This window comes from Prorops nasuta, unplaced genomic scaffold (genome assembly GCF_024137725.1).
Source record: "Prorops nasuta isolate Cenicafe-Biocafe unplaced genomic scaffold, Cenicafe_Pnas_1.2 PNAS00019, whole genome shotgun sequence".
In the NCBI taxonomy this organism is placed as follows: Eukaryota; Metazoa; Arthropoda; class Insecta; order Hymenoptera; family Bethylidae; genus Prorops; species Prorops nasuta.
This window is the reverse complement of record NW_027116816.1, coordinates 3,401,303-3,427,495: the sequence shown is the minus strand read 5'-3', so window position 1 is coordinate 3,427,495 and position 26,193 is coordinate 3,401,303. Positions and strand designations below refer to the sequence as shown.

Below are 26,193 nucleotides of genomic sequence, written 5' to 3'. Positions count from 1 at the left end.
ATTAAGACAATACAGAAGGATAATATTTTTTTTATAGTTCTCTTATTATAGTCATTCATTCGTAACGCTACATTATTTCCCTTCCTACAGCTCTTACTTCATTGTCATCGATAGGATTTTCAATGAATATGTGTTAGTATTGTATTATTGTTTGGCGCAATAATCCAGCGAAAAGGTTGTGCTATAAATTTCCAGATTTTTATGCTACCGAAGACAAAAGGTTAACTAATGTAGAATCCTAGAATAAGCGCTTTCCTTCGATTATAAAATAGACTTCACACTGAATCTTTACTTCTGTATTATATTTTATCATTTATTATTGCTGTCTAAAACTTGTCTATTCACTCTATCTAGTTATTCATTATCCTTTTTTAGAATTTTCGATTTCATAACGTACTTTAATGTAATAAATATTAAAAGTAACAAATATTTTGAACTAAATGTTTTCAGAAACGAAAATAATATAATAGAAAAGCAGCTCTTAAAATACAATCGAATAATTAGTAATATCTATTTAGTGGAAGGAAAATCATGCAAGAGAACTTGAAAAGTGGATTTATAAATTTAATGGTATTGAGTAAAAATGTAAATTTACCACTGGTTATTTTCACTAATTTATTTAGAATAATTTTTCATTGAGAGACAAAATAGTGCATTGACAAATGATGATGCCCTAAAATAAATTGTTATTTTACTGTTTAATTACATAATCGCGTTAGGAATAATTTTTCTTTGAGCTATAAAGATCTTTTCGTGTGAATGCAGCTTAAGGTAATACTTAAATAAAGGTACTACATCTATCCGTAGCTCACTGTTGTCCCTTTCACTGCAAGTCGACCGCGTGGGAGGCACACGTTCAGGTTTTCGTAGCAAATTCAACTGTACTAGCGCAAAGTCAGTGCTCGTAGTTCACTGTTCAGTCACCATTCAAGTGTCTCTCGTGAATGATCGCTTCTCCTCACTACTGAACAAGCAACAAAAATCTAAAATTATTCATTGCCAACTTGTAGCTGTCGCTACTCGAAATTGGACAGCAAATACACTCGACCCAGACGAATACTAGACACTCACCATTAAATTATCACCAAGACTGATCAGAATGATTTAAACTGTCGAAGGACAAATTAAGTGATTTTTATGTGCTTATTTAATAAGAGTCGAGTTACTCGTCAATCATTCAATCAATTTGCCTCTGCAATTGGAGGTAACGAAGGAATTAATCAAGCCGATATTTTCACTCTTCAGCATCTCCAGCACGTAATATTAACTTCAAAATTCATCCTGGTTCTTCGTGAGGGACAAGACAATCCTGTGAAAACGATGGCTGAGAAATGGCGAACTGCAAACCAGCATAATTGCAGCGTGTAATCCAAGCACGCGTTGCCATTATACAATACACGACGAAACAAGTTTTCATCACCAGCACCAGTGATCTCTCGGCTACGAAAATCTGCTCGATCCTTCGCCAAAGATCTATAAATCATCGAAAGATCGACAGTCGTTAAAATTCGAGGAGCAGTTTCACTTGGACGTCAGAAATATTGCACGTTACAGTTTTACGAAGGAAATATATCTTGAACCAGACTGATCGGATTTTACGCTCGTAACGTATTATACGTTATACATATACATAATTTTCTCGTTAGGAATTAGAATTTCGAGAAGTTGGTCGTTGAAACGAGATAATGAAACTGGAGAAAGAAGATTGTATTGCGAGTTGAAGTAAAATGAGAGGAAACCAATTGGAATAAGAAATAGGCTGATAGGATCGAATGCAGGAAGAATCGAGTTTCCAGAGTGCTTGAAAGCAAGAAGCGTGGAATGGGAGATAAATAAATCGAGATTAGGTAGAATCGTGCATGGAGTTTGCGCGGGGTTTGCGATCAGCCACGAGGGATTCGTCCCATCCTCGTCACTCTGTAGTTCCTCGACTCTCAGCTGTCAGTGCTGGGAATTGCGCAATCCGGTTGCATAGAAAGCCGTCGCGCCGGAGTGAAAACCTCCGCGAAGCCAGAAGAAGATTTCAATTGAGCGACCACGAACAGTCACGATAATTGGCTTACCCGCTCTCGGGTAGTCATTAAAGACTCTCCTGGGGACGAGTGTCCCCAACTTGTCCTGCCTAAACGCTCCATCAAGCTTAAAACTGCTGAAAAATTCTTGCAAAAAGTAAAAAACAGCAAAGAGGAAGAAAAAAACGTTGGAGTTTTTCCCAACGAATCAATTAATCGTTCAGCTAGACGTTTCTACTAGATTACGTAACTGTATATATAGATACGTATGTTTACAAGGATCAACGTTCGAACCAACCAATAAACAAAATTAAAAAGTCAATTGGTTTGATTTTGAATCCACCGAACGCAGCAAGGATCTCAAGGACGTTTCAGAATTTACTCGAATCAACCTGGAAGAGCTCGCTCTGGGTTAATTCGCTGATTCACTGGGACGACTCGCGTTCGCCAATTTTCGTAATCGAGCTGAATGACACGAGAGAAGCCAAGATGATCATCAGTATCGAGTTGACGAGTTAAACGTCCTGCTGGCTCGACTCGCACGAGAAATCGTGCATTCCACATGCAACGTCTGGCAAAGTGAAACGCGATATTGCAATCGCCAACTCACGCGCTATATTAACCTGCTATTCTATTCATCGGTTCTAATTAAAGTCGAGTGGTACCGAACTCTATCGAGACAAAAAACAATCCTGCGAACGCAGTAACCTTAATAGGAAGCTGTCGTTGGTAAAAAGTTCTCTTCCACGCAGAAACTACCAATTGCTGCTGATATTCCCTCATCCAGGGCCGTTGCTAAGCGATAAATCTTGGAGTCTATGGATTTATTGCCTCGTTCTGTATCAGAGCAGCAGTTATATTGCGAAAAAACACAACTCGATCGTAGTTTTGCGTCCCCGAAGAAACCTTTTTCATCGAGGATTCAGCAGTTAGCTAAATAACGATGCTACTCATTGCACGTGACGAGCTATTTGCAAACAAAAGCTTCGACATGCCACAGTGTTAACTATACACAGTACCGTTGCTGGTATATAAAGCTGATCTTATTTCGTTCACCTACTTTGCTCGTAGACTTTCATTGCTCGTTATCGTAATTCTCGCTGAAACGCTGTCCGACTCCATTTGACACTCGAACGTGGTACATTGATCGTTATCGCGTATCAGTGTTCGTTACGTTCTCCGGAAACAATTGGCGAAACTCGTACTTCCACCACGGTCACCCGGTATATTTCGTTCACGGTCAAATGCCTTCTGTGTTTCGAAGCAGCAGGAAGTGCAAGGTAGTTTCCGTCGGTGGGGCACGGCTTAATACACTCCATTGTGCATAATTATTGTGAAAAACTGAGAAATTCTGCCAATCGAGACGATTGCAGAAACATGACGAGCAAAGATCGAGAATGGGAAAGTTTTGTTATGGAGAGTAGCGAAGTTTTATAGAATAACGAAAGTGTGGACTTGTGGACTATATATTGTTCGACAGCCATGGAGAACGTGTACGTGATAAAGGTGAAGACTAAACCAGCTCTGACGTCACTTTACCCATCCGAGAGACGTTACTCAGCATCGACTGTTGGTGGATTAAGCTTGGTGCACTTTGGCCTAGGGGCTTTATCCCTTTTGCTGGGCACCCTGGCTCTGTCTGTTCAAGGCCCAATTCTCTGCGTGGCTTGTCTCGTCTCTTTCGTTGCGGGGCTTTTAGCCTGGAGACGATGGTACATCAATCGAAATATTCACATCTTCTTCTACGCCAATGTACTCTCTTTAATAATCGCCAGTCTCTGTTTCGTCGCGACCATATTCGATATCGCTGCGGTCACAGAGACCAACAATACGTGGTCCTTGGAGAAAATACTGAATCAGGACCAGTTCTCTATGAAAGAATTCCCCAAGGGATTAACAAATCGTTCAATGGCTACTGTTCTTCGGCAGACTTTCGATTCTCACGAGCAAGAATTAACGATGAGACCGATCGATGAGCCGGAAACATCGACGTTCAATGATCTGATGAATAATCCGGTGGAGGATCCAGGATCTACCACGCAGAGGACTCTTGTGAATTCTCAAGACGATGACGTTTTTAAAGCTGAAGCTTCTTTGGTATACGAGAGAAAAATGGTCTTCCAATCCGGAGAAAGCTTTCAGGCTGGCCTATTGAATAATGGTACAGGGTCGAATAGGTCAGTGGACACTATCAGTGATAAAGTGCTATCGTTTTGGCAACGTAGCGAAGAAGCCTCGACGCAAACTAAAGTGTTGTTAACAGTAAACGTTCTGGTGGCTTCTTTGTTAGAGGCTTTCTGGTCTCTTTTGAGCGCCAGAATTGCCCTTCGAGGAATGCTGAATCGTTTATCCGAGACTGATTACAGTAATAACGTTCCGGCTTATTCGAAAGCAGATGCCGTGACCGGGGGTCAAAGGAAAAAGCACCGTGCCCCAAAGCCAGACATTCTGGATCATCATCATGGTATTCCTGGGAACTTGAGGACTCTAACTGCTCTTGGTACTATTCCGTGCACCAGTCCGAGTCTTCCCTCCGCAGAATCTAATCGGGAATTCCGGGAGAGAGTCGAAAGGTTCTTGGCCAACCAAGCTGCGCATAGAGTGGTCGAGGGCTCCTGCACGTGACATTTTTCTGGTTTTTCCTCTTTCGCAGGATCAGTATTATACATTGATGTACCTATATGGGTACGTTGTTAGTAAATATTTTTTGTTAAACACAAACTGCGAGTCTGCTAATATTAGTAATATTATATAAGAATATAGGAAAGCGTAGTGCTCTAAAATCAAACGTATTGGATAATTACCATTGTATTCCTGATTATTTGTTTTTGGAATTTCACAGTTTTTGTTAATATCCTCACATCAGTCCAAGTCTTCTCAAATTTAATACTAGCGTGGAAGTGTAGGAAGAGTGAAGTAATACTTGGTTATTCAAGTTTTTTAGAGAGTGGTTTCAGTTTCGTATACACAGAACGCTTTTCATTCCTTTTTTTTTTTTAAATAATTAGTATTGCACCTCCATCCAATCACCCGTCCTTATCAATCATTATTCGTTAGACGTTAAAATTACATGACCGCAATTTGGCCAATGCAAACCTGCGAAATCCTTACGCAATTGGTATTTAGCATTGCAATAGTGTCGCTTAATTATCACTTAATCAAAAGCCACACGTGCTGCACATATTCCAATTTATAATATTCTATCATTATAATGAACAAAAATATGTGGCTAATTGTTGGATGGTTGAATCGTTACGTTGAACATTCGTTAGCTGCTAATGAACGGGTGTGACGTTGCCACCTGTTCCCGTATAATTTTCAATATATCGTGGATGAGGCTAACCAATGTTACTGAGTGCTGCATTTTGAATCAAATAAAATGTCCGAAATAAATTAGATTAGAAAAACTTCCTGACTAATTTCAAGTGACCTTATATTCTTATATCTGCTGTAAATATCTGGATATATTTATATCCTTAGAATTTATCAAGATTCGTAGTCCTGTCTATTGATATCCAGTTTAAAATTAATATACGTCAAAATGCAAGGAGAAAAAATTTAACATTTACGTTTATTGCATTTTGTGTAATTAATTGTAATATCGTATTCCCATAATACGTAATATTTGTAATAAGTAGGTAATAATTTTTAATCATACTAATGCAAATGTTAGAAATATCACGATTTTATTTTTGTATTCTACTAAAGATGCAAATGTATATTTTCTTAAAAATTGTATGGACTTTTAAAGATCTCGTTTCTCGATTATTGCGAATTATATAGAGAAGTGATCGAGATTGTGTAAAATTCAGGTTGCGTACAATGTGTTGCTCGTATACATAGTGTAAGTTCAACGGTTAGACGGATCATTGTGAAATCACGAATAATCTGATATTAACCAACCATGCGTCCAAGTCCTGTAAGAGATTCCTTAACAATAACAACTATAGATACACGGGCTTGCTGTTATGACATATATCAAGTCTGTTAAAACTGGTGATAGACATTTATATCTGCTATTATATTGTGCATGCTGGCTCTCAATGCTTCTTACGCAAGTTCTATATAAGAAAAGAGAGTAAGAGTCATGATCTACCGGATTGTTACTCCTTCGCATAATTAACCGTGAGAGCTGGCTTCTAAATAAATGTATAAAAGCGTAATAAAGCTCATAGTAATGTAATGAACAACTTTCAGTATAAATTATTATTCCAGACTCTGCAGTAAAAGTTACGTAAATTATTCTCGTTAACTACTATTCATGCAACAGTAGAATATTGCAATTATGGTTCAGAATATCAAAAGGGCAAGGGTTCTATGTTACAAATAAATAGACGTGATTTGAAAAGTGCATTACTCCACTTTATTTTATGTTTAGGGTTTGCCATCTTCGTGCGATTCTTTTGCATTTCTTATAAAACCAAGCTTCGTCTATCTATATAATATAGTATATAATTATACATTATCGATAAATGCATCGAAATCGCTAGAGGATGCTGCTCACTTTAAGGTACACTTTATACTGGTTAATCAACGTTAAACCATATTCTTAAGCGAGCCATTTCTCGGATTATAAAATATGAATCTTGTTTCTATTTTACATATCGAAGGATCGATAACAGGGATAGATAAATCGACAATATCCAACGTTAAGCTGACAAGTCTTTCTCTTTTCGTATTGTCCTTGGTCCATCTGATTGTAAATCTAAAAGCAGGTCGAAATTGAAAAAAGTACATTCGACAGATTAATTAACTTGGACGATCGTTGCAAACATGTGAGTTCTGAACAAAACTCAAACGGTAAATGAGGAAATATACGAGATATAATTTTATTACACTTATTGTGAGAGTTAACCCAGTGTACTCGTAAATATAGCTGTACGTTTCAATACATCGAAGTATTTCGCTGTATTGTGTACCAGACACTGGGTCTTTTGGCTATGTTAAACAATCAGTTTGTTTATCTCATGTCAATTAAAGAGAAGTCACATATTTCAAAACACAATGGAAATATTTGTCGAAATAAGTCTCAATAAGTGTACATTTCTCGTATATTCGCACCTTATGAGAATTTTCCATTTTCACTTAACAGAGAAAATGCGCATTCAAAGTACATTTTAATGAAATCGCAATTAGACTCTTTATAATCACATTGTTTTCAAGGAACAAAGTATTTACCAACGTACATTAGTTATACTGTATATTATATGATATAATAATGAACATCGAAGCATATGAAATTTGACATTATTTAACAGCTATAAGTTTAAATAATTTCCCTTAATCACTGGCATTTTCAGTAATTATTAATCTGTTGCAGCTAACGAGTATAAAATTATTGGCAAGAATATAGCACGGTTCTTTACATGGACGCTTCTAATGTATACTGTTTGCAGAAGAAAATCCTGTTTGTAATTGAAGTATGGTGATTATTCAATTCTTCAAAAAGGTTTTTCATCCTTGCTTCTTAATTTAACTATGTAATAAAAACCATTCTTTTTATGCGAACAATTATTTTCTTTTCACGGAATAACTAATAATTATTAACAATTAGCAGTTTACATAACAAAAATACATCACTTGCTAGTTTAACTTCCTCTGCGAGAGTTTACTGTATTCCTTTGCTTTCTATTCAGACTTTAGTTCTCACTAATCACGCTTTTACGAGAGAACTATTCTCATTTACATCTATTTTAGCTTATTTGTGTAATTACCAAGCTAGCTAGTATATATATGTTTAACAATGACTGTACTGTTTCTTAAATTAATTTTAGATCATCCGTGCAAATCACTTATTTACCACAGATCACATCACTTGAATAATTACTCACTACATATAACACATATGCCTACTACATAACTGCAGTCATAATAATTAAAAATCCACCTGAATTATTATCCAACAATACAACTACTTATCAAACAATACTTATCCAAATGAAAGTAAGCTAAATCTTGAAATCAACAGGCGTCAATCTAAATCAAAGAATCATATACAAAATAAATATGAATCTTTTCTACATTACTAGGAATATCGTCGTTTTTTACAAATGTCTAAATAACAGTAATTCTTTAATAGATGAGAGTATCTAATACAAATAATTTCGCCAATGTTTACAGTCTTATATAACAATGAATTCGTATCAGTAGTCTTTAAACATTTTACGAAAATGGAACAAGTAGATAAGTTCAACGCAGTTTTCTTGGACTGTAAGGATTACATTTCAGCACTTTGCGCAGAGGATGAATTTAGTACAAGTGCTTACAAGTCTTGAAACTCCACTAATCATACATTTACAGGTCGAGTGCTGTCGTCCGATTGCTGCTGTTCACCACTCTGCCAACCGGAATCCAAAGTGGTCGAGTCGCTCAAGCAGCATTGCATTTGAGGAGTTTCTTCTTCTTGAATGCTCCGGTCCCTGTAATCCCTAGGACGTTCCGGTTGCTCTTCTTCCCTGAAATAGTTGGAAGTCGTTGGTCCTTCCTGAAGCTCTTCTGCACTCTCCTTCGGCGTGTAATAAGCGTACTGTCTCTGTTGTATCACTTCGTACTGGGCATCAGGAGCCAAAAATGGTCCTCTTGCACTTCGTGGCTCTTCGCCGTTGGCGTAACTATCCGAAGGCACGCTAGCCACCCCTTCCTTTGGTAACGGAAGAGGAAGTCTCGACCTTTTCGATAATTGACGCTTGCTCACACGATTCGTTAAATATTCCACTCCTTCCGCGTGATCTCCGCCTATAATTCAAATACGTTAATAAAAAATAATTGAATACCAACACATAAAAAATAACGAATGTACTATGGTAATTAATAACATGATAAACAATTTGTATCCATGCATATACCTCAATACAACTGTATAAAAATCGTACTTTGATCATATTCAGTTTTTATATTAAAAGAAAATCTGATTTTAATATTAGATATAACACAATTAAAATAATTGTATAGTTTCCAATGTATTTAAATCACATCGAGATCAGGTTATTCTATAATCTTTATATTTAGAAAAACTTTCAAATGTAAAAATGCCATGATTTTCCTTTATATCTTCCTATAAACTAAGGGAGATTATTCGAGTTTTATTTTAAATTTACCTTCCTTGTCCACAGCCAGATCGTAAAAGCTGCTTTCCGGACCACAACAGGAAGATACATCGCCGAAATACAATTCGCTTTCGGATTGTTTCGAAGCTGAATTGGCTTCTTGCTGAAACGCACCGTTTTCTACGCCTTTCAAGGGTTTCCTAGCACGTCTGCTTTTAATCGTGCCATCATTTCCTCCTTCGGGATCTGTGCTGTTTGATATTTCTTCCGCATTTTCGTAGTTATCCGATGGTCTCTTAGTGGGTCTGGGTCTATGTTCTGCTGTAAAGTTTTTAATTCACGTGTAAATGATAAGCTTAGAAAACCCTTTGGATCTGAATCGCTACATATTAAATTTAAATTAGCTTTACCTTCGTTAGATTCATAGTTTTCCATTCTTTTGGCGATTCTTGGCCTAGGTTCGACTGGTTGAGGTCGTCTAGCAGGACTGTTGGGGTCGCTGTAAGGAGGTGGAGGGCCCCACAGTGGTACCGGTGCCTCGAGAACACTGTAAGATACGTTGCTTGGCGTGTATGGATTATTTTGAGTATTCAGTACCGAGTATGGACCGGTCGTTTGCGAATTGAGAACGCTGTAAGGACCTGCCCCGCTATCCGCGACAGTTTCTGCCTGTCTCGCTTGAGTATGGAATCCGTAATTCGAATCTGGACTGGGAGCTGGACCACGTGATCTTGACCAAGGCAATCGCCATCTTCTGTAACAAAACGACAATTTTTTAATTTATTTAAATTTATTAAATAGGTTATTTTTTTACAGTCTCATGTATTTAATTAAAAATTATTTAAAATAGCGTAAAGGATTTTTATTAACCTAACTAATTTTTCACATTCGATAGAAGCCCAAGAATTTGTAAAATGTAGTTAGAGTATTCCAATTTAGGGTAAGCTATTCATGTACAGAATTAACTGTATTCGTGTATAAAATTTCCAATTAAAAAACTTATAATAAAAGCGCTGTTTATAGGCTTGCATTACTAATCATAATGTCAAATTAAAGCAGCGTTAACATAATTGACTACAAGTTTCTCTTGAATTTCAGCTAAATGTTTAAATCTCCACAAGAGAGAGGGAGAAAGAGGGGGAGGGGGTGCTATCAGCTGGATATAATCGTGATTTTCCCTGTGTGCAATAAAACAGGGAGATTGGTATTCTTAATTAAGTCGGTATTCTTTAAAGTGGGCTGCATAGGTAAACAATCATGTTTTTACCAAGGGCTCGTGTTTCACCGTAAAAGCAGTAAAAGCTAAAGCTTCAAAGCTATTATAATATATTTTCGAATGGAGGAAATTCGCTTTTACGTTACGGAATGCTGCTCTAATTAAAGCCATGTATTTGCAGATTAAACCTACACGACGATGCTTGCTCGTGGCACCGAGGAATTGCTACCAATTTAACGGTATTCGACGGATTTACATCGAATTTCGACTAAAGAAAATTCTCGTACTGCAAATTCTATCGCATTGCAAGTTTCGTTCATTCGTCGTTTACTCGTGTGCTTTGGTTAATAAGTTGTTTACTCGTAGTGGAAAACTTAAATAATACTCGACAGCCTGAAAATATAGGACAAGGCAATATAGCAAACGCCAAACTATAAACTGTTAAATCTATTTGACCCTATTGTTTGACTCTTACAGCAGAGGACAAATTGGCTATCGATAATTATGTCACAATTTGATTGACTTTGTAAAAATATATAAAAATAAATAAACTGATGACAAAAATAATACAATAAACCATGCAGAAGAAAAAAAAACGTCTCACAAGTTTGAATATAATTATCAAAGATTATTCCACACACATGTTTCAAACAATATCGATCACGAAGCCAACACCAAGCATTATCAAGTTTACTAATCGTGAAATGATTAACGCGTCTGGCATTCTATTAACCGTTCAATACATGAAACGAAAGCGTTGAATTTCGATAACTGTGCGATAACCGAATATACAGTGGGCTAGCTGAAATAGAATCCGATAAGCAGGTCAATGACCTTCTATTACATTATGAAAACAGTATTTTTAGCGATAGAGGAAATGCGGGAAATCAATGTATAAGGGATGAAAATTGTGAAATTTTGATGGATAGTTGAGGATGATGAGTGATCCAAGGAGGATTGAAATACGGATTAAAAGCTTGAAAATAAAAATAAGGAAACATTAAATTGAGTAAGAAATGAAATGTTGACTAACGTACCTTGAGGGTGCTAAATCTGGATTCGGAGTATATAAGTTGCCGGGTGTCTGTGCCCACCAAGGGCTGGCGCCCCCGCAGTCGTTGCAGCATCCACAGGATGCTGTGGTAGCCCCAACTGCAGCCCCCTGGCCGTATAACGAACGACACCTAAGCTCCAGCTGTTCCCAGTACATCTTTTTCTTCTCGTGGCTGAGCAGCTGGTAAACGAGCATACAGGAGAAGATGCAAGCTAGAATACCCGCTACGGAAACTCCGAATAAAGCCCGTAAACAGGCGTACAAAGCACCGTGCACGGCCTCGCAGTGTGGCGTTCCTTCGAACAACACACCAGGATCTCCCTTACCCGGTGGCGCCCCGTAACACGTGCAAGACCTACCAACAATAATCTCTCTTATTTTCTAAAACCCTTCAATATTTAACACAGCCCTAAAAATACTTCAACCTCCACTCCCCCTCTCCCACTCTTTCATGTCCCCTATCGCATCGATAAAACGTCTATCAAATTTATCGAATTCTTTAGGTCCTTATATATATATATTTTTCATACTATATAGTATATCACTCTTTCAACCCCTTTTCTCAGCCAATATTATCACATTTTCATCAGCTACAGATTTTGATTTACTAGACATTTTTCAGCCTATGATAAGCGAGGCAATATACTAGATTCATCGCGATTAATATTTCATCCAAGACCGCAGCATTGATTAACGAGCTTCGCTAATGAGATGGATTTTATACGCGACGCTTTTAATCAAGTAGGAATATTGCGGTGCAAAGGTAATTTACGAGATCAGCGAGGTTTGAAGGAAATTGTATTTTTATACCGTGGACGGGTTACCGTGAGTCTTTATCGAGCGACACACAACGAAGCGAGGCTGCTGTTTTATTTTTGCGGTCCATAAAATAAGACGCTGACTGTACCACGCTTTAAATTTATATATGTAATAGATGTCGGATATTGTCACTTTAAACTACGGCTCACGTTACTTGCAGCGTGACATTTTTTTTATAACCCCAGATTATTTATTCCACGAAGAGTCGTTAAGCCGATGATGAGGACTCGTTGAGCAAGCACGAGTCAAGATCAATTAAAATGGGGTTGTTAAAAATGTTGATTTCCCTGCACCAAAGTTAGAATATTCGCTGGAGGGTTGAGTTATAACAATTTTTAGTATAGTACTATATACACTTGATGACCATCGAGAAAGGGATTAACAATTTAGTACAGTTAGAGGGTTTAACATTAAATGACGTTTGAGTAAATCACTTTGCGGGGGCAACTTTAATTTGTCGCCAACGATGCAGCTGCGTCAAATGAGAATTTTCCTGCAGCAAATTCACCATCGTTGAGTTTTTATTAAAAAATTACCGCTATATTAGTATTTAAATTACGAGGCGCTAATTATCCTCAGTCTCGAATCATGCAAATTGTATATCGTTGAAAATTGTAGAGCAAGTTTTGACAGTGGGGAAAATCAAAATTTGAAAGGACCTACTATTCGTCACGTGGATGTTTTATGCGAGTGAACATTTCATTGGAAAACGACCCATTATACGTACCTCGCTATTTTCGTGTAGACGCATTCTCGAAGTCCTTGGAGCCTGGACATGTGTATAACCGTCGTGGTAACTGTGACGAGCACGCACACAAGTGCACACACCACACCCACGGATCCACAGACCTTCATCTGCAAAAGTGTAAACTTAGCTTTAATAACCGAACTGTCGGCAGCAGAGAAAGAGGAGACGAGGAGGAGCAGCAAAAAGTTACGATAAACTCACCAAAATTCCGTATCTGTGCTTCCGCCTTGCCAGTAACATCGTGAAGAGTCCCATCAAGATTAACTGAATTGCCAGAGAAATTAACATTTAGTTAGAGCTGCAACTCACACCAATTTCTCGCCGGCTTATCCACTCTAGCGCTCGAGCTAATCAGCCGGAGAGCTTCGCAAATGCACAAGTTACGAATCTCTAATGCTATCTACTCTGACTAAAATCACTCGGAGTACACTAAATTTATTCGTGTGCATTATGCAAGCTGTTCAGCGATTCGCTGGTATACAACTTGTAATATTATATCGTCAAATTTTCCATCAACAACATATCTCACAGGTTTTACGAGAGACTCATTTAAAAAATTATAAGTTTTATTTTTAATTAAATTATTGATAATAATAATTGTTATTTAGACTCAATTTTGGTCTTGGCTTGTAAAGGCTGATGTAAAATCAGGTCATATGCTTCTACTCTGATGGTGATTACAAGAAATTAGTGATTGATTATTGTTTGTTTGATGACTCACCATGATTCCAGGGATATAAGATGGGACGGTTTCGAATAGTGCCAAACTGGCAGTGTGAGCTGAGAGAACTGCATGGACAGCCAGAAAAAGACTTCCAACCGAAGCACTGAGGCCTCCGCAAAGGCAACAAAGCACCACGTATTTCTTACAACAACCACCATCACCAGTGTGACCTGAAAATAATCAATTTGGTAACATTAAAACATCTGTCTCCAACAATGCTGCAATTTAAACCAATTAGAGAACCAAAGCAAAATAAATAACTTTACGGCTCTTTGGTATCAGCTGAAATTAAGATCTACGTTGAAGTTCGTTTTCTCCTCCTTGATTATACTTGGTAAATTTGTTATGACTGGAATATTAAAATAGTATAGGATTCTGTCTAGGAATAGTATAATTTATTTGATATAGTTAATATGTAAATAGGTAAAATAAAACTCAAAATGCATATTTTAAAGAGGAAGCAGAGTTTGGAGTGCTGTCTAGTCTATTCGAAGGATAACGATGGTCCTTGCATGAGAGACTCACAGCAGCGATCTGGCAAAATGAGAAACGTGCCTCAAGCGAAATTCCTCGTATCATAGTGATAGTTCGTTATCCGTAGCTTGCATCCTTACCAATACTTCCATTTTCAAGAACCTAAATTTAAACTCTAAAAATATTAGCTTGATTAAAGCCATCAAACACTCGGCAACGATTCTTTTCACGAAGAAAGAAAGTTTCAAAGAATTTGCAACGTAACCAATTCAAGCGTGGAAAACACTCTTTTTCCTACATCAAAATACCATTTGCAACGTGATTCTATCGTTAGCCCACTTGCGTTAAAAGCTTATATAAAACTAAATAGTAAGTAGCAGTTGTTCGATAAATGGATGGTATAGAATAAAAAGGAGTAGGCTATTCAAGAAAATGTGTAATTAAAACTGTAAATGAGTGGTAATGTGTGTGTGTGTGTGTGTGTGTGTGAAAATTGATAATACCCTCGAGTCTTAGAGAGCATTTAGATGTACTGATGAGGTAAATGCAGCAGTTTCGTCTGAAGTATTGGGAATCCCTTTTCATTTTTCATGAAACGCTAGTATACATGCAAAGTGGGAAACTGCGGTTGAATTTATATTTCGTTTTCTGATGTATGTCGTATTTATGCTCTTTAATACCCTGTCATCGAAGTCTCAGAGTTTCGCTATCAATGCGCTCGCAATTCAATTCTACACGATATATTGAAAATACCGTTAATGAATACCAAACGACAAAGTCGTCAATATAGTGCATCGCCCTGAGGACAATATAACGAGTTTCTTATGCAAGCTTGCACAAGCTCAACTTTTTCAATCGAGCCTATATTGTTAATGGAAACAATATTACAGGGTCAAGAGGGCACTGGTCAGTCAAAGGATAATCGAGATGAAAATCGTGTTGAATAATTCATTTTAATCCCTTTCATTTTTGTAAATCTCTTACCATGTATATATCCACTTTATCTTAATATTAACCGATAAATAATTCAGAGTGAATTTAAATAACTGTTCCACTTCGATGTTCGAACAAGAAAACAAGTTTAATTTTAGAATCGTTAGGAAACATTTTCCCTGAATTTTGGGAAAATAGCAGGTGGTTGTATGGTCGGTTTAGAAATAATTTAGTGTCGAGCCTATTTTCAGCGGTGCATGGTGGATCTTTTGGAAGAGTTTATACGTGCGAGCAAAAAAGTTTTGGCGTGACTTTTGCCTCATTTTGATCGGCTATTGAAAGCCACCGGTTTATTGTGAAGTTTCGAAGAATGGAAATTCTTACAGGACGGATGAATCCCCTCTGTGACAAGCTCTTTGTACCTTGACCCTCTTGGAGCCCCCATGGTTCACGCTTCGAGATTTTTACACGAAAATCTCTTCTTTGTCAAAGATGCAACTATTTCTAGTCTTTCTTCGGCTTTCTTCCAACGAGTCTTACGTTAGCCACGGAATTGGCTGCCAACTACCTGACGATTTCTACGAAGGAGAATTCGATTCATCTATGCCTTGCCCGTATACCTGCTCCCACTATGATATTCTATGCCTGAAAAAAAGTCCAATTTTTACACCCACCCCAACAATTCTAACCCCTAAAACTACCGTTTAATCGCAAGAAAGTCCTCCCTTTCTATACGAGAAACATGAAAGCTTTATTTATTGGACCAAACCTTCCATTCAATTCCCAAAAGAACTCGAACGTTTTTGGTTCACGTATTTTCTTGTCAATCCAACGAGACTTTATCAATTTAGATGAACGTCGCTTTCCACTGCCCGTTTTCCTTTCCATTATAAAAGTATTGAATTCCGATAGTTCCTACCGTATTAACACTCCGAACGTATTGAGGATAATCCAGAAAAGCGTACTATACGATGTTCATGCATTCGAATTTCAGACTAGTACGAGTAATCCTTGTGAAACAGAAAATTCACAATTTAAAGGTGTAAGAGTAGTCGTAATATTGTATGAATCGTTTTATTTGAAAATGGTAAATGTCCATTTTCTGTATAAACTTTACGAATGATATTACTTGAAAAATAAAATTTATATCTTATATAAAATTATCGTTAATAATTATTATTGTTTGACAAACTGTACTTTTACTATTTTATAATAAGTAAACTACTCGCGTATATATGAAAGGAAAACGCAAGTCTGAAAATATAAGAAACGACATTTCGTGGTATTGTTGGAGAAGTATGAAAACTGGGATGGAATAGAAGATGGGGATATATTTGGAGAGGAAACCGTATACGTATATACAGAGATGTATAGATTTATTTATGTACAAAGTAACTGATAGTATACGACGAGGCACATCGGAACTGGGGAAGTTGGAAGGCTTTCTAGGCATCGGTCAAAATCGACCTCGTGATTATCGATCCGATAGCGAATACAATTCTTCCCGTTAAAACTACCCTAATCTCTCGATTGACCACGCTCCTCTCGACCCATTTTCTCCGTTTCTTTAGCAACCAGTCCGCTCTACTTCCCTATCCATTCGAATATAATATTACGTCTCCCATATACCATAGTCACACCGACCAATTCCATTCAATAACTCATTATACTCTTTTCATAAAAATACTACAAAAAAGCTATAAAAAAGTACTTAAACTTATCAGTTTCAATTTCACTTTCTATCGAAGAATGAGACTTCATTCGAGTGTTTTATTGACAACCGAATAGAATCAGTAATAATTATTGAAAAAGAGCACGAGACTAATACGATTTTACCTTGTATCTTAAAGTATTTATAAACAAGTGCATTAAACTGGTTGATGTTGCAAAATATTTATTAATTACTGAATCAGTAAAGGGAAGTTTAACGAGGAGAGGATATTAGGGGCAGAGGGAGAGTGAAAGCATTTGATATATTAGCATGAAGGGTTAATCGGCATACCACAGGGATGCGAATAATGAGATCTCGGGAAGTGCACGTGGTTGGTCGAGTGAGGCAGATGGGAATGCGAGTGGGTCGCCATTGTAAACGGATAAGCCGAGGTATCCATCTCCATCTCTGTCCCCAATCGACATCGCACTATCTGGAGCACTGGGTACCCATCCATCTTCCGTCTACCAGCGAGAATGCGATTCTTCAAGGTCGACTCTCTTCACAATCATTTCTCTCACTCGACCATTACTCCTTTCTCTCGAGCATTGTTTCACTCGCTATCAATTCTCCCTGCTTTATTTTCCAACAACACGTGCTTTTACTCACGTGGATACCCTCGACACGTATTTTCACCGCCAATTTCTTGCAAAAGGCTGATCGGCCAAAGCTCGCAATATTTTTACTGTCCATAACAGAAGCCAACGCGTTCTTTACTCTTTGTGTCTCACTATCTTCGAAAGGTCGTTCTTCATCACTCTTCCATACTGATATGTGTTATAGTAATCGCTGTAACACCTTCCACTATCCGATCAATATTCCTCTCAAGTTATTATTATTTGTTGCGAAAAGAAAAAGAAAATATCAAGGTCTAAAATCTCACGGAGTTCAAAGGTCGAGATCATGAAAAGTTTTATTTCTATATTAAACTTTACTTTTAACTAAAACTCACTAAACGTGTACATAAGGTGTGCTATATGTAATATACGGTTTGCGAGATACTGGAGATTTTGTCGTGACGAGAAAGAGGAAACTGCAACGAAGTTTACATAACTGATAAACTATCTCGAAACATCAGCTATTCCAGTCTAACATTATTTATGACGATAGTACGAAAAATCGTCAAAACGAGCGCTTTAATCAAAGAATTAAAATATTCAAAACTTTGGCGCGGACCACGTTGCGACAATGTTTAATTTAGCGTTCGATCGATCCGAGTTAAAAATGGTTTAAGGTGAAAGATAAATGGCCCATTGTAGAAATGCAGTTACAGTTCCCTTGGCAATAAAACGTATATAAACTCGTATATTGTTCGCTTTAGGAGCGTTAGAGAAATCCGTTAAAAGATTTTGATATCGACATCTGTCTCTCTTCAGCATTCATAAATTTCCATCCTCGATACACTTGTCAGCCACTATCACAGTCCACCGTTATTATCCGTTAAAATCAGCTTCGGTTAACCACCAGTTTGCCTCGCTAGGAAATATTATCCCCAGGTTAATTCAGCACCCACCAACGTTATCCTCAAAGTGTCTCAGGTGCACGATTACACGTCGATTATCGTAAACTCGATAATTCTCATCCCAGAGAGCCACTTAATGGATCCATAAACTCCATCCAATCAACTTCCGTTCAATCACGCGGCTCAATCAACTGTAACTATATCCTTGGTGTAGCAGGGTTTTAACAAAAGCTCGCGTTAAAATGAGAATCGAACGTTCCGTTTGTCACTCTCGAACTTTTGGAGTAGCATCGGTGGTGGGACGAGGTCTTCGTGGAGGTTGCGTTTGATTTTTCAAGTCGACGAGCGTGTGATTTTTCGATGGGTCACATTGGACCGGAAGCCAGCGAGGATCCACGAGCAAAGTTGGTGTCCCACAGGTGGTAGTTTCGAGTAGTTTTTACGGTAATCGTGGAGGGTTGAGCGAGGTGACGAAAACGGCGCGAGTGATAGTTGAGACGGCCACGTGTCTCGCTTGGCGAAGAGTTTCGTGTCGTGTCGTGTCGTGTCGCGTCGTGGGGCGTCGAGCGTGAAGGAGACGCGAGATGAACGTGGAGGTTCGTTGGCCGCGCTGACTGCTGCCTTCCGTAGCTGGCAGGCAGTCAGAGTCAAACATCCCCTCGGCACAGCATACGAATTACGAACCCTCGGACCTCCTCTCGGTTGGTGCGTGCGACAACTGGTCGATATACACCGACTACCCCAGCGACTCGCCACGGCCGCAAACCGAAATTCCCGGAATCGCCAAAGATTAGCCATTCACTCGAGTCGATAAAGCTGTGCCTTCCTGATAAGCTTATTACACCAGTTCACATTCTATTATGCTCTACTCCCCTCTAGACAACCATTCCTTTGCACCCTCTCTCGCATATGGCACTGTAGCAACCCTTTTGTCAATCTTAATTGTTGATGGTTTTGATAACACGTCTCATATTTTTCTTTAATATATTTTGTTTAATGATTCGTGACATTTGTTATTTTTAAGGTGTTACTAGTGTCAAGGTTTTTTAGGGGAACTGGTCTTTAGGAATCTGTATGAATCGAGAGTTTTGTATAGGTTTGTAATTTTTTTCATTAGACAGAGTGATCGATACGGGAACACGATTTTAGCGACTCGTTGCGGTTATTGAGAGACTCAACCCTTGGCGAATAAGAGTAAGAAGGGTTGGCATCGTCGATAAAGCTGTTGAGTCGCTGATAAGAGTACCGAGGAAGTGCAGCATTGGCTCGCGATTCAAATGGAGCCTGAGAACTACCAAGGGTGGAGCCAGCTGTTGGCTAAAAGTCCCTTCCAGATATTCTGCGGTTTCTTTTGTTTCCGGATCGAGCCAGCAGAATACAACCTGCATGCCATTGTATCTCAACATGTGTTACATCACTTGCATGCATATTGATCGTGCTTTGCTTCAGTTTCCATAATAACCGAAACTTTCTCTACTCGACCCTCTTCGAGTAAGACTTTGAAAACACAATTTTTCATTTAAAAGGTGGACTAAAGAAATAATTGACTCGATAAAGATATGGACTTTCGAGAATTCGAAAGCAGCAGAGAAAAATATTCAGTCGACTATGTGAAAACGTTTCAAGTGAAAGAAACTTGGAACCAAGGGGCAGATGTCCAGCAAGTACTGTCATTTGCACAGTCATTTACATTTCAATAGTAATTTAGGTTGAAAGACTGCTTTGATGAATGAGTATGAGAATTATGAAGTCGTTGGTTCAGACGTATATTTTTTAAAACTATATTCAGTCTATGGAAGAATTTTCGAGAGATAAAGCTCGGAGGGTACGAATTAGGTAGAATGAAATTTTGAGATTTCGATAATAAAGTCACTTACATTGATTGGCAGCTGTCGTTTCGTAGGATCTGGTGGGCCTTGGGGGTGGCCTCGGTGGAAGTGCAGGAGGCTGATGCGTTCTTGATGTCACTTCGCCAACCCCGCTACTATCGCCCTCCGGACCTCTTTTACTTCCAGCGTTTTGCTGTACCACGTGACACTGACACTTGCTTTTTGAAGGGGACGATACCTAAGTGCACAAAATTCAATCGTATCACATTTCATACCTTTCAAAAGTGATCCCCTTAAACGTAACATTCATAATTACATTCGCAACTGACCCTTACAAACTGCAATACACAATTTCTAAACCCTGCAATAAGATACATTTTTCACGGTCGAGAGTCTGCATATGTTATCAAGAAAAAGCCAGTGGCCTCGTGATGATTAATGATCGCTGGCTTAACTCGAATATCGTGGGGTGTAAAACGGATAGAAATGTCGATAAGATTCGCTTTTTTCGACTACCGAGTTAAGAAAAATTTCTATTCAGAAAAGAGCCTTTACCTGAATGGCGTCGACTCCCATAAGGGAGTTGGTGATTTTGGTTTCGTTGGTCTGGGGATGAGAATGACCAAGAGTATGAATGTGTCCGTGGTGATGTGCATGGTGTTCCATACTGGAAGGAGCCCGTCTGTTATCTGAATGATTGGAATGCAGAGGATGTACCGTTTGAAGAAGATGATGATGATGATCGTGCACGTGATCCAGTCTACTGTGGGTCCTTGCGTTCGACGATGAGGACTCGCATGAAATACCGGAACTTCCGTGATGATGATTGACGCTGGAATGACCGGTGACACTACCGGACGAGCTGCCATGGTGATGATGCCCAACCAACGGCGTGGTCGATAGGCTATTCGAGTTCGTTCCGTGTCTATGGACAGCTGGTGATCCTCCATGATTCATCATACTCGAATTGGAAGACGCTCCGCTCAAAGCGCTAGATCCTCCATGATGTTCAACGAAACCTGAAGCCTGGTGGTGGCTAAGATTTATTCCGCTTCCCAGGTGATGATGATGGTTCGATGGAGAACATCGTCCTGAAGAATTCGTTGGTATCGCGTTGTAATGGTTCAAGCTGTTAATTTGGGAACCGTGCGATTGATGGACCGAGCTTGAACCATGATGATGCCCACCTCCAGATACCAAGTTAGCATGATGATGATGAGTGTGTTGTCGCTGATGTTGATAGCTCATTATCCCGTCTCTGTTGTCCAAATTGGAGCTACTGCGATAATCGTCCATATGTTTGTGAGTGTAAACGTGTGAATCCAAATGATAATGTGCATGGACGTTCTTCTCACTCGCTGATGTTGGTTCGTGATGATGTTGATAGGGATTGAGCGTAGGTTTGTTTTTGATTTTCTCCCTGCATGATTGTTTCTGGGACAGATTGGGGCGATCGTCCATTTGATGTTCCAGGTCAACAGGAGTTTTCTCTAAGAGTGCATTGCTGGATTCTAAAAGGGGACTAGGGCTCGACCTTACAATATGCTGGTTGTCCTTATGGCTGGCTGATTCCTGAACTCGTCTGGCAGCTTCGAAAGCCAAACTCCTCGAGATATCCATTCCTCTTGGATTACAGGAGATATTATGGCTGTGTTTGGGTAACATCGAGCTTTGACTGTCGCTCGATCTAGGACTTAAGGACAGACTTCCTTGATGCTCCAGCATATCGATACTCCTACCAGTGTCCAAGCTGATTTGCTGACAATCCTGCTGAATGGACGGACTATCCAACCTACGAATCGGCTCGAACGCATTTTGAAGACCCTCTAAACCCCTCGGAAGATCTTGGCTGCTGGATATTCTCATGCTTCCTATACCCCTGTCGCTCCTCTCTCTCGGTACTCGTGTAAACTCCACACCACCGCTCATTGCCGAGCACTGACAGGAATGCACTTGATTCTCTGACACGTCCAGATCATTGCTCATCTGTGGATCTGCCATTCTTCCCTAAACAAAAGCCATCATCACTCTTATTTTTATTACTTGTAAAATTGTTTACATAATGAATATTTCTATAACCAATTAAAATACTTGTTACTGCAATTCGTTAGAAGTCTTTAAATCTTTATGTAATCGTAAAAAGATGCTAAATATCCGGTTCTACCTAGTTATCCGTTTGTATCGCGATGGAATTCTATTGACCTTGAGGGGAAGAGGTTGGTAATGAGCGTGCGTGCCATTAACACTTGCGGGGAGCCGAATAGGATTATTTTGGAATTATTAATGAATCCTGGCCAGCGAGTTTACAGGCTATCGATCCAAGGTGGTTTCACGAGTGTGTCGCGATGGATTTCTGCACGAGAGCAAACTATTCCCGATGCCCTCGACTCGTTGCGTGCTCGATAAATTGTTCGAGATTACGGAACAGCGGGAGTCATCCAATCATAATAGGCGAGAATGAGCGGGATATAAAATTCAGACCGCTTTCTGGTCCTCTTGCAGTTTACACGTTATTTTCACGCTACTATCAATGATTCAGTTCCTTTACCCTATCCCTCCTCACATTTCGCAAAGCTTGTAAACTAATCGAGATCAACCGAGATACTTTTTATGGCTTCCTCGATGACCGCATAAAAGACGTAACGAGTTCTGTTGGTAAAAGTTTAAAGAAGTAACTCAATAAATTCCTAGTTAAGGTGTAACTGTAAAATCGTTCAATACTATTTCACATTAGAGTGTCGGATGTGGGGAAGCGAGTCCGCAGGCTATTACCGTTCGCGCCGTTAGTTCTTTGCTCGCTAATAAGAAACCTAAACAAACCACGACTGTTATACGAATCTCTTAACGAGAAAGAAATGGACTGTATTCTGGATCAGATATTTCTTTACTTTTATCAAAAACAAAAAATTTCTGAATTCTAAATAAATTCCTGAGTAATGATTAAAATATGCAGAAATGTGTATATGTATAAGAGGAGAGGCTTGGTTAGTGAATTTAGAAATTCTTTGAGAGTTTGAATTCTAATATTAGGTTAGGAAAGCGATGTTTGGTGAACATTAAAGTGGATTGATGTGTTAGGGGGAGGGGAGAAGAGGGGAAGAAGCGTATCAAAGAAGACGTGTGGCTAGTTAGTGAGAGATCGGTTTGAGAGGCGATGGTCTATAAGGTACGAGCTGTTGCGATTCTCGAGCGTTGGCATTCCTCGTATCTCGTTACACTCGCACAAAGCGTGTCCGAAGGCCATGGTCAAGTTCGATGTCGATGGCACTGATGGCAACTGGCAATACTGCCTCTTAAGTGACTCAGTTTTTTCTCGAATCGAACATTTTCTTGTTAGATTTAAAAATCAAAATACTTCTCGGCACGTGGATTACATTTAGACGATATATACCTCGCACCTCTCAGGAAGCTGCCCAGATTCCTCCGGAACGTTCAAAGAACTTCCCAAGTCGCCTTTCAGGTATATACCTCCCATTTCTAGAAAACCGATCGACTTTTTATCAATGAACATCTCTCCGTTCCTATTACATTTCCTTCACGGCCTAATTATTGCAGTTCTGCATTTTATGATCTCTCAGTTTCTTTTACCCCCTCCACTATTGTATAGAGTGATTTACTTACGACGCTCTCTAGAGGTATATATAGAGTGTAAAAATTCACTTATTTGTGTAACTCCAAGTGCATGAATTTTTTGCACAAAATTTCATTGAATGCAAACAAAAAGAATTCTCGAGAAGGATCTTTGAAAAATATTCACATCTTTTTAGTTAATGAGAGAAGAATTTATTGTACATATGTTTCCATACTCCATAAGGTGTACTAAATACCTTACCATGTATGTACATATAAAAATTAAGCAGGTATAAACGAACAAAATCTTTGAACAAAATTGTCGTTGTGAGTAAAGAAAAAATGAAGAAAATAAATGTGAAGAAGAGAACGAATGTAGAGTCTCTTATAGTGTCGTAATTAAAATTGGTTGTTTGAACGTATCGTGTTCGTTTTTCGATGAAAGCGAGTTTGTGCATGGAAGAAAAGAAAGAGGTAGGTTCCGTCTACGGGACTGCAAAATTACCCCGATTCCGAAGAACCACTGATGATCCGACGATAACTTCCATGCTTGGAAAGTCGTCTACATGGTTGGCCTTTCTTACAAGCCGTACCTTTCAACTTTTTATCAATGAACATCACTTTCCAATCTCGCTAAAACCGCATCCTCCCCGGTTTTATTAATCGAAGCAAGGTAATTTATTTATTAAATAGACTCGAACAACGTTGAACGTTAAAGAGACTTTTTCCGAATACCATTGACACGTGTAATTGTCACACAGTACTTAATTACGGTACAATGAAATAGAGCGGAATTCACCTCCATTAAGATCCGAATCTCGCAGTTGAATGAGCGAAAGTAAGAGGTTCGTTAATTACTCCTTTGACAGAAAATGCTTGGGAAAAGGGCGCAGGTATACTAAACGGACCCATTTAAATCGCAGTTAAACGGGGACGAAAATTTTCTTGGAATTCACAGAAACAGGTATAGAACGAACAACGCGCAGGGTCATTGGAAAGCGAAAGGACGAGATCGCTAACCAACTGCCTTTTTTTTTTACTCGATGCAGGGCGAAAAACTATCACGAAGCATCGTGGGAAGACACGAGATGAAAGTCGAATAAATGAATTCCTATGATATTATTATCATTATTATTATTCTCTGTCCCCCGCTTTGCGAGCGTCAGTTTTGCCCCGCGGATAAATACAGCGGTGTGGTTTAAGAGACTCCGGGCGAGTGAAATTCAACGATTTGGAGAAATGGATTTAAGAAGTAAGCTGCATGGAAAAGGAGGCAGGTATAATGTTTCTATTAAAACTCGAGTTAATTCCCGTAGTTGCGGAGTGTACTGAGAAAGTTTTTCCGTTCCACGAGTACTTCAGCTTTATCCAATTACCGGCAAGGCTTTGCATCGTCGCTCGATCAATGTCACGGTTAAAAAAACTTGCATCATTTACAATTGCGTTACGAGAAGCCGCTGCGAGATCCAAGGTACTTGCTCGCGTCCAAAAGTCCAGGTAGGGCGGAGGAAGTGCATGAAATTTATCCGTTACGCCAAGCCCCATTTTTCTCAACGGTGCATAGCCTCGAAATCGTGAGTGAAGTGTTGACCTTTAAGAAACGATCCGCTCTTAACGTTCCCATGCCGCGCTGTGCCTCCGTTGTTTCAACTTCAATCGGTAACATGCAGACTTCCCGCTTGTGTCAAGCTTCGAACAAAATACCAACATTCTCCTACGACCTAAGTACGAGGATCCGAGGGGCCAGTCGAATGTTGTCGATTGGTCATTGAATCCTGAACAAGCAGCTCCATTTGAATATTTGAGTAATTTAGGATGTCTTCAGAGAAGGGGGGGGGGGGAGATGCTGGAAATTTACGTCGTGTTTGGAACAAAATACGAAAGCTTTTTTTCCATTTACGTACACACATGAACGATGCAAGTACTCGGCGAATCTTGTTGTTTTATTCATCGAATTGTCAGAAAAAAACTTCATTTTTTCAAAAAATCGACGTGAACCCTAACGAGTTTCTTTGGTTATACAATAATTATGTACTGATGTACGATGTTCCCTTCGATTATTCCAGTAATTTAGGACGCTTTGTGAGAGGATACTGCGGAGATTTAAGATTTCAGTGCGCTCCTCCCACTTTCTCGGTCGTTAATATCGGGATTTTTTTAGAAGATTTTACAAGTTTTTGAGAATAAACACTCACCTATTCAAATTTTACTATCTGAATAACCGACTGGATCCTTGTAGATCACTGTCTCTTCGAGCTTATAACGCTTCTTCCGCATGCCCGACTGGGAAACTTCAGACTGCCAGAAATTCGGTTTGAAGCATCAGGAACAGCAACAGCAGCAGCAGCAGACTCCTCTTGTTTCTTACTAGAACACGACCCAACATGCACGTGCACATCCTCAATTGACGCAGCTGAAGTTAGTTACAAAGACGTGCCGCTTTTGGCCTGCTCTCTGCATCTTAAACTCACCACTTCACGTCTTCCAATTGCTTTGTGTCAATGCTTACCCAAAAACTCTTAAATTACCGAAACCCGAACACACGCAATCTGTGCAATATCAGCTTCGAGGAAAACTTTCGATTCATCAGCCTCT

General features: G+C 39.0%; 2 protein-coding genes across 2 annotated transcripts; one reads left to right on the top strand and one right to left on the bottom strand.

Moving 5' to 3' along the window:
• The first annotated feature begins 3,453 nt into the window (after positions 1-3,453).
• On the top strand, positions 3,454-4,789 carry LOC136780535 (uncharacterized). The gene has a single exon (XM_066738962.1). The coding sequence runs from the start codon at positions 3,495-3,497 to the stop codon at positions 4,635-4,637; it is 1,143 nt and encodes a 380-aa protein (XP_066595059.1). The 5' UTR covers positions 3,454-3,494; the 3' UTR covers positions 4,638-4,789.
• A 1,612-nt stretch (positions 4,790-6,401) lies between these two features.
• On the bottom strand, positions 6,402-25,821 carry LOC136780383 (uncharacterized). Its single transcript, XM_066738696.1, has 10 exons — positions 25,794-25,821; positions 20,584-22,035; positions 20,077-20,266; positions 13,617-13,789; positions 13,097-13,159; positions 12,875-13,002; positions 11,312-11,683; positions 9,469-9,812; positions 9,110-9,376; positions 6,402-8,747 (listed from the first exon to the last, which is right to left on the bottom strand). Exons 2-10 carry the CDS (start codon positions 22,027-22,029, stop codon positions 8,299-8,301), a joined length of 3,432 nt encoding a protein of 1,143 aa, XP_066594793.1. The 5' UTR covers positions 22,030-22,035; positions 25,794-25,821; the 3' UTR covers positions 6,402-8,298.
• Positions 25,822-26,193: the final 372 nt, after the last annotated feature.